General features: G+C 45.3%; 1 protein-coding gene across 1 annotated transcript; it reads right to left on the reverse strand.

The window, feature by feature from the left end:
- On the reverse strand, nt 1-5,298 carry nyx (nyctalopin; the record flags this gene model as incomplete). The annotated part of the gene is made up of 4 exons (XM_080498129.1): nt 1-814; nt 2,075-2,379; nt 3,662-3,948; nt 5,277-5,298. 4 exons carry the CDS (start codon nt 5,296-5,298, stop codon nt 1-3), a joined length of 1,428 nt encoding a protein of 475 aa, XP_080354255.1.
- Nucleotides 5,299-9,738: the final 4,440 nt, after the last annotated feature.

A 9,738-nucleotide genomic window follows, 5' to 3' on the forward strand; every position in this document is an offset into this window, starting at 1 on the left:
TCACGTGCAAAACCGACAGAAGGGCTGGTCCGACGAGGCCAAGGCGAGCCAGACCAGGGCCAGGCAGCAGAGCGAGGGTCCGGCCGGCGGCCCCCCGGCGGCCCCGGACAGCTGCCCCTCCCCCGCCTCCAGCAGCGTCCCGTTCCGGAGGCTCTCCGTCCCGTTGCCCATCTCCTCCCGGAGCTCCTGCTGCAGCAGCTTGGAGATGAGGCTGTTGAAGCGGTTCTCCGTGGTGGAGGCCACCGCCGACGAGGCCGTGGTCAGGTTCAGCTCGCCGGGGTCCACGCAGGTGCCGTTCACCCGGGTGAAGACCACCCCGCCGAGGTCCAGCCCGGCCACGGAGGAGGGCGACGCGCAGGGGATGTCGCGCACCAGCTTGTAGCTCTCCATCCACTCCTTGAGCCACTCCAGCGAGCAGTCGCACTCCCAGGGGTTCCTGAAGAGGTACAGGCGGCCCAGGAAGTAGACGGGCTGGAAGACGGGGAAGGGGAGCGTGGTCAGGTTGTTGCTGTTCAGGTGCAGCGTGATCAGGCTGGTCAGGTTCTCGAAGGTGCCCTCCTCGATGTTCAGCAGCTGGTTCCTGTCCAGGTACAGGACCTCCAGCTCCACCAGGTCGCTGAACCACGTCTTGGACACGTTGGTCAGCTGGTTGCCGCCCAGGTTGAGCATCTTGAGGCGGACGAGGCCTTTGAAGGCGAGCCGCGGCAGGTCGCACAGCATGTTGTCGTTGAGGTAGAAGTTCTCCAGCCGCACCAGGTCCTGGAAGGCCCGGTCGTGGATCACGTTGATGCGGTTCTCCTGGAGGTTCAGGTACCTGCAGGGATGTTTGGAGCAGAACCAATGTGAACGTTTGGACATTATTTCCACATCACATCAGGTTTGAACAGTTGTTGAGTTATTAGATTCCTGATATATATGGAAATTAATACTAAATAAACTTATTCTCTAAAACGCTGGGACAACGTGTAAAATGCAAATAAAACAGGGCAATCATCTGTTATTGTCATGAACTATTTTCTTGATTGAGATTCTTAACAAGGCGTTCACTAATCTGCAAAAATCCAGGTGTTGAATTTATTAAACTGGCTGTATTATTACCCAGCTTTTGAATTTAATGTGAAGCAATTTGACAGAGCTGAAATGGTGAAAATGCACCATATACTTTGAGACTATTTACTGTTATATTCATGATACTTTCACGACATTTACAAGTCATTACATGCCGTTTCTCACACAGTTTCAGTTTGCTTCAGATGGGAATACGCATGTAAAATGACTGATGTGACTAAATCAAAAGTGAATTGGTTTGAAATAAATGTAAATGACCAACAACAGCCACAACATGTGAAGCAGGAAGTGCTAAATTACCAAAACCAGGGCCCAAATAAAACCTGCAAAATCACTAAAAAGGTGAAAAGACATCTGCGTAGATGCGTCTAAGTCTCTTCAGTTTAATGGCTGAAAGGTAAAGAGCAATAAAAACAACATGTTTTTTTTCTTTTCACCTAAAAATGTCATGTTGTGCTGTCCCAAAATGGCTAAAATAAATATAAGCTAAAATTGTTTAAAAAAAAAATGGTAAAATGGACAAATATAGTTTAAGTAGCTTAAGTTAAAAAGGAAAGTGTAAATTCAAATTGATAAAAACAACCGGAATAGTTAAAATAGCAAAAACAACCATATCTACTAAAAATACATATATATTTTAATTTGCTTAATAAGAGTGAGTATTATGATATGGTGGAAGGACCGATCATTCATTTCTGTACCATTTAAATAGGTTTGGATGTATTGGGGAGATTGAAGTGTAATGTACAGACACAAGGCAAAATGTTACGTTGAGAATTCTATGAACTATGGAAAAAACTTCTTTTTTTTAAAAAGACCCTGAAGCCAGAAAAAACTCTTTACTACTGGGTTTCAAAAAAGTTACATTTCCTCTGTTTCCACGGTGACAAAGCGTCTTCAAAAAGTTTCATGCCCGTCACTGTGACCAACCGTTGTCGTTGTGAACGGACCCTGAAAAAAAACACAACAAAAGTCGCCTCCAAGCGTTGCTACGACAACGGCGTACCGGAGGCTCCCCAGGCCCAGCAGCGAGTTGTAGGCCACCGCCTCGATCTTGTTCCTCTCCAGGTAGATGTGCGTGAGGTTCTCCATGCCCCGGATGGCGCCGGGGACCCTCCGGAAGTTGTTCTGGAAGCAGAGCAGCTCCTTCAGCGCCGTCTGCTCGATGAAGATGCGGTCGGGGATGCTGAAGAGGTTGCAGTCCGACACGTCCAGGCGCACCAGCTTCTTCAGGCTCGTGAAGGTGCGCGTGTGCAGGTAGCTGATGTACTCGTTGTGCGCCATCTTCAGATCCACCAGGTTGGCGAGGCCCTGCGGAGGTGGAGGTGGAGCGGGGGAGGGGAGAAAAGACTCTCAGGTATAGACTCTGTGTATATCAGTCAAATCAGACAGTCCCTTAGAGCAGTGTTTGTCAACCACTGTGCCGCGGCACACTGGTGTTTCCGCGAGATCTAGTCAGGTGTGCCGTGGGAAATTGTCCAATTTCACATTTTTTTCTAAAAAACATTTGCTCGAGTAATCATGTATAAATACTCTTCGTCAATAGATGGCAGCACAGAACTTTGCCGTTGAAATCGAAATTAAAACACGTCAGTCTGGTTAATCTCCACCACCTGCGGCTGCTCCCATCTTGTATCAAAGTACTGTGTCAGTGACAGTGATGGAGAAGTTTTTGAAAAGGGAGGATTCGAACTCCGAACTAGACATGTTGGTGTTTGTCTGTCTTCTATTCCTGCCAGGATCTCAGTTCTTCATCCATCAGGTCCAGGTTTCACGCTGAGGGAGTAAAAATTTAAAAAAAGAAATTGGGAAACACTTTTTTTCTGTATTTATTTGATTCCTGTTGATAAAACTTTGATGAGAATTACTTTATATTGTTAATAGAGGCTACAGAGTTTAAAATTTTACCATTTTCGGGTGGTGGTGGTGTGCCTCAAGATTTTTCCCCCCCAAAAAGTGTGCCTTGGCTCAAAAAAGGTTGAAAAACACTGACTTAGAGAATCAACCCCAATGTGAAAACTGTGGGGACAATAACCGTACAAACACTTTTTTTTTTTAAAAGAAGAAAATCAAGACATTTTAAGTAAAAATGAAGAAAAGAAAAAATGGCTTTGAAATGTAAAGTTTGGGCTTTTTTTTTTTTTAAGAATTTTTTTCTCTAGACCGGTCGACTATCCTACTATTGTAGTGAGTTTTACATAATTCACCCGCGGAACCTAAGTTAGAGAGATTGGTTCCGGTGGGACTGTTTATACTGATGCACAGGCGGGCGTTTTTAGCTTAGTTAGCAACAGCAGAGTTACGAGTCACGTTCAGTTCCCGTTCAGGATTATCTGTGCTAAATGTCAATAAAACTGCCGACGTTGGCACCGTCTTTGGACACGCCGCCTCCGACTCCCGTTCCTACGCGCTACACTATACTGATTTTCCCGCCATTGAGGTCATCGACCTCTTTTCCTCTGTCCTTACCTGTAAAACTCTGGCCTTCACTCAGAAGGAAATGTGCTATATAATTATACCAATATTACCAACGCATTATTATTATTATTATTATTAAATGCTTGCGGTTGTGTGTTTGTCGGTAAGGCCGAACCTTGAAGGCCCCCGGCGTGATGAAGGAGATGTTGTTGTGGTCCAGAGAGAGGGACTTGAGGGACGGCAGCGTCCCGAAGGCCCGCTCCGACAGGAACTTGAGCCGGTTCTTGTCCAGGTTGATGGCGGCCGCCTCGCAGGGGAACTCCTTGGGCAGCTCAGCCATGGCGGAGCGGTCGCAGAGCACGCTGCAGCTCTTCTCCTGGGTGCAGGAGCAGGACGGCGGGCAGGCCCGGACGCAGGCCCACCGCGCCAGCGCCGCCTGGGGCAGCAGGCACAGGACGGAGACTGCAGGGGGAAGGCAAGGCGAGACGCGGGGGAATCAACGCTGTGAGCAAGTGACGAGCAGAAGAACAAGAAAGAGGAAGTTGTTTCGACGCGCGGGCGGAAATTCCAGGTTTCAGATGATGACTTTGAAACTGAAACGGTTCTCGCGCTTAAAAAAGAAGGAAGAATTCTGTCAATTCTAGTTTTCCAGGCGCTCAAATTCTCCCGTCAAAACATTCATCCACCTTCTACACCTGCTTCATCCTGAAAGATTCACACTCACTTACTGTATATCAGAGTCAGTTTACCGTCTACGTCTCAAAGTTTCACATTCACACAGCAACGTTCTGAAAGCGAGGTGTGTTTCCATGGAAACGGCAGTAAACAAATGCAGCAGAGAACAACGGGCTCTAAACATCAACAAGGTGAGAAACACGGACTTTCTTCTGAGCAGACGACCCAGTTAGTTGGATTGTTGTTACGGGGACTGTCAAAATAAAACTAACAACTCGGGATGGGAACTGATAAGAGCTCGACAATTTCAATTCCATTTGTCGATTCTGCGTAAAGATTCGGTTCTTTGTCAGTTCTCTTATCGATCCTCTTCGTCGTCCTTCCTCCTGAAATGGAACCAAACTTTTGAGCGTCTGTGCCGCTTGGCCGCCATGTTTCCCGCTGGCTGCTCTGGCGAATGACGCAAGCTAACGCAACGCGCACGGCGACGTCATTCTCGCACAACGGAATCGATAAAGAGAATTTTCAGAGAGTTTTTGCGAAAACTTCTAACTGGGAGTCGTGACACTCCGGAGGAGACGTTGCTCTTATGGTCCGTCGACTGAGCACGTGCACAACAATAATTTCCATCTAGCGTTTCCAGAAAACGGGACTTTCGTCCGTCTACACGATTTTCAAAAAGTTGTGCTCTCAGTGTCTCGAGACGCTACGGGATCTTTGCGTTCTCACGTGACGCGGTGGCCCCAGTCGCATCGGAAGCCGACGGCCGACCAGCTGCCGGTGAAACGACGATGTGATTAAGAAAGAACAGCTTACGTCAGAGATTAGCCCCACAACAATAGGTATTGTCTGTGCCTGCGGGATTTCACCCGACATCCACTTTCTCCTTTTAGCCTGATCAACCAGAACGGAGGCTGGCAATAGAGCCCGAACGTTTCTCCTATGTGATTGAAAAAAAAAAAAAACCCAACAACAACAACAGCAACAAAAAACACGAGCGCGGCGGAATGAAGAGGTGGAAGAAGGGATTCGTTTTAGGTCGTTTTTCAGAGCGGAGGAAAATGAAACGGCAGCGGGATGAGAGAGAGAGAGAGAGAGAGGGGATTGAAACTGACCGGTGAAAGTGATGACAGTCATTACTGAAGTCTCTCATCTGGGACATGCCAGGATTAACGGAGGTCTGGAACGGCACAAAAACAGACAGCAGCACTTAATGATCAACCGCTGACGACTGAAACACACAGAAAGAAAAAAAAAAAGTCAAGAAGCTTCTGGTCACTACTTTTGTTTTGACGTTGTTTCAAAACGTTGTTTCCTTTAAGGAACGCGCATTTGTGGGATGACTCTGTGTTTAGCACCCTTAAAGGAGTCATATTATTCAACTTTCAACACTTTAACATCGTCTCTTTGAACCAAATACTTTATATTCAAAATGTATTGCTTTTCCTTGATTTCCCCTCCATTTGAATACTGGATCATAGGAGCTGCATTCAGAATCTGCTGTGTCATGTGTGAGCTGGACTGGCTCCGCCCACACATCTTGGGAGGAGGAGGAAGTACTGCCTCTCGTGGCGCCATGTGCCAGAGCAGAGCTGCCTGATTGTGGGAGGAGTCAAAGGGGAAAAACTGAAACAAGCCAGGGAAGCGAGAGGACAGACTTTTGAGGCGTCATTCCAGGTGTGGCTGCTGGAAAACCATTAGGAAATGAATTTTATATCATGTGACCCCTTTAAGAAATTGGGAAATCTGCCAAACGCCAAAGAGTTTCTCCTCAGAGTTCCTTTGTTTGTTGGAGAAATTAGCCGTGTTGGTAATTTAACGGTCTATTATTTTGGAGGAGTGGAGGAAGGTCGCCACTGTGAGTCCCTGAGCATGACCCTTGACCCCCCCATTGGCTCCCCTCGATGTGGACGCCCACCACATCCTGGAGACAGGGTGGGTCAATAGTGGAACAAGGACATTTCCCAAAGGAGGATTAACGATCCATCTACAAAGGTGCAGGAGTGATTCTTTACTCGGTGTTCTGGCTGTATGACTCACTGAACGCCTATAATATTTGTGTTTTACAGGTTGTTTTTGGTGTAAGTGACAGTAGGGGCAAGGAGTTTTTTTGTTTTTGTCTTTTCATCTATAAGTCTGAAAAATTGTAATTGTTGTTTCTATATCTCTGTCCAAAAGTTAATAAAACCTATTAAACACACTATTATTAACTAACAGCAGCCTCAGTAGTAAATCCCATCATTCAACCAACATTTGACACACATCAGGTTGTTGGTGATGCCGGAACGGGCTGAACGCGCCAGTCCAATGACGTCGAGGTCAAGACTGCAAAACAGTTCATAAACGTACAAAGTTCAGCTGTATTCGTCAACTCACTTTTGCATTTATTCAACCTAAAAACTACACATGAGCTGCTGTCGTCATCTATGGAGGGAAATCTAAGGAAATCTCTCTGGGATTCGTAAAGAACTTTCTGTTTCTCAAACAATCCAAGCTTCTATACTTTCTGTTTCAGAGTTAGTGGCTTTAAGAATCCTGCCTGTTTGGGATGTTGTAGTTCTTTTTATCAGTTTAAGCCCCTTTTATTTTTTATTTTTTGTTGACGTGATGGATATTTTAGTTCACCATCTATTTAACCATCATCTTATACCCGACGTGTCGCAGACCACTGGAATGTCTAAAGATCGGCACGTTTATTACAGCAAAGAAATAATCAAGCGAATAAATCAAGACGTCAAAACAGCGTCAGGATGGCACCGACCTCCAGAATCCCGAAGAAATTCAACACACCTGCAGGTTTTTCCGCACGGTTGCTTCCATTTGGGTTTGAAGTCTCGATCCAGGCGTCGTCGCTCCGGTCCATCCTGCTCATCGCACCTCCGGGCGCATCTCTGAGCCGCCGCCGCCTCCGCCAGCGCCGACACCAACATGGATGTGGTTGTGTTTTCATCCTCCCTACTTTATTGTGCGCGTGCGTGTGTGTGTGTGTGTGTGTGTGTTTATGAATACACACACAAACACATAAAAAAAAAAAAAAAAGCCATCTCCTAATGGCAGCCAAATCCCCTGGATGGAGGGATGGATGGAGGGATGGAGGGATGGAGGGATGGAGGGATGGAGGGATGGAGGGATGGAGGGAGATGGAGATGGGCGGTTGGCAGGATTACAGAAGTAAAGCGAATCTCTACGATCAAACCGCAAAAGGCAGAGTGGTAACTTAGGAACACACAGATTACACCCTATCCACACACACACACACACACGCACACACGCACACACGCACACACGCACACACGCACACACGCACACACGCACGCACGCACACACGCACGCACGCACACACGCTGGGTATAAAGTTGCACATAAAACTTATCACATATGCAGATGCTGAGATGGATTAAAGGATCACCAGGTCATCAGCTGTGCGATCTGATGAGAGAGACGATCAATGATCAGTTCGTTAAATGAGATTAGGTTTCCGTGGCAGCGGCGTGACGCCGGTAACCTCCAGCCCGTAAGTCGACTTAAAACGGCCCTGAAGCCTCGTTCCGGACTCGACACAGAAATTATACAACGAGCCTCTTAATGGGTGTCGCTGACTCAGCGGTTATGAAACCGACTCAGGACATTAGGAAACCATGTGACCTTTTTTCCAGGAGAGACATGAAAAAAAAAAACATTTAATAAATAAAGGGAAAGTGGGGTAAATGCTGTTTCCCTGCAGGGCGGACGGAACGTAACCTGGCGCGTTCGCGGCCTAAAAGGAACCACAGATGGTTGAAGTAGAGATCATCTGCAGAGCCATGAAAAGACGGGTCAGGTTTATGTTGGTTTTTTTAAATTATTATTATTATTCCACGTTGAAATTCAGCTCAGACTTTCCGTGTTCCCGGCGCGTCTGGTAACAATGGGACAGATTAGTCGGGACAGCCCTCTGAATGTGGGTCGTCTGGCTGATTCGCCTGTTCGTTAACCCCCGGAGTTCAAACCCGGACCAGCGTCTCCACTTCCACCCGATTATCTATCCAGGCAACCTCCGCCTGATCAATACGACTGATCGAAAACAAGTCAACAGTCTGGACAATCAATCCATCCACCCGCACAGCAACTGTCAATCAACTGACTGATCCGTCAGCCGATTGATCAGTTACATCTACCGATCAATCGACTGATCGATCCCAACTGTTCATCCATAAACCAGTCCATCAAGTAATCTATGCTACTGTTCATCTATACGTCCGATCAAACCGTCACAAATCAAACTAATCAATACAACCACCCACTTTAATTCATCAATCAATTAATTCTACACAACCATCCATCCACCTATCAATCAATCAATCAATCAATCAATCAACATTCAATCCAACAAATCAATGCACCAACTAATGTATCCAACAATCCATCAATAGGTAATCTATACATCCATCCATGGATCAATTCAACAGTTCAGTAATTGAAATCTATTCAACTAATCAATACAAGAACCCATTAATTAACCGCCCAACAATCCATCTAATAACCAATCAATCATTTATGGATCCTTTCACACGTCAACTCAATCGTCCATAAACCAACAAATCTATTCGTTAAACATCCAACTTTATCAATAAACCTATCAACTCATCAATACATCCACTAAATCAATCCAAACAAACCCGTCACCTGTCAACAACCTGCGGCTCCTCCAAGCTTTTGGATATTTTTATGTAAATAAAAATATTTTCATTTACGTACCACACTGATTTTAAACAACAAATATGCCCATAGCGACGCTAACTAGCCTGTCAGGTAGCGACGTCACCGTGCAGCGTCTCCATGGCAACAGACACCGACCTCTCATCCGCTTTGGATGGGAAGGTTTTTTGGGGTTTTTATTTGGAAACGGTTAACAACCGATAAATACAAGCAGACAAACATAAACTTCTTGCTCATGCTCCATTCATGAAGGTAATAAAAATACAGTAACACTAAAATTAATACAATTATTTTGCTCCGGTCTTCAAAGCCATAATCCAGTGAATCTTTTGTAAATGTATCTTGCCATGTTGGTCGACTCCCTGGCAGATTTCTGCATTTATCCCTTTGAAGAACTCCCTCATTTGTTTTGCTCTCATTTTCTTTTCTCAGTAAAAGGGTTAAAACTTAAATAAAATTGTATTAATTCAAAAGTATAACAAAACTCCTTTGGCTTTTCCGTGTGTTTTTACACGGTTTGTTCATGGACTTGCTCAACGTCATGCGGTTCCAACCTTACATGCCATTATTTCCACATTGGAAATTCATTAATAAAACCCAGGAAATGAAAAAAGATAAGAAAAATTGCTAAACAGCAACTTCAACGTAGTAATAATTGCTTCACCAGCTAAAAACTTAAAATAGATTTAAACTGTACCGATGGTACTTCATGAATGTGATGGGAACTTCTGTGAAGATTGATTTTTAAAACTATTTCAGACAAATTACACATATTGTTGCTCAAGATAAATTTTGTGGTGGAAAATTGTGAAAACGACTCTTCTGGTTGTAAAAGCTGCAGGTCAACACATCCAAACAATCTATTAAATCAATCAACGA

This window comes from Blennius ocellaris, assembly GCF_963422515.1.
Source record: "Blennius ocellaris genome assembly, chromosome: 6".
Lineage (NCBI taxonomy): Eukaryota > Metazoa > Chordata > Actinopteri > Blenniiformes > Blenniidae > Blennius > Blennius ocellaris.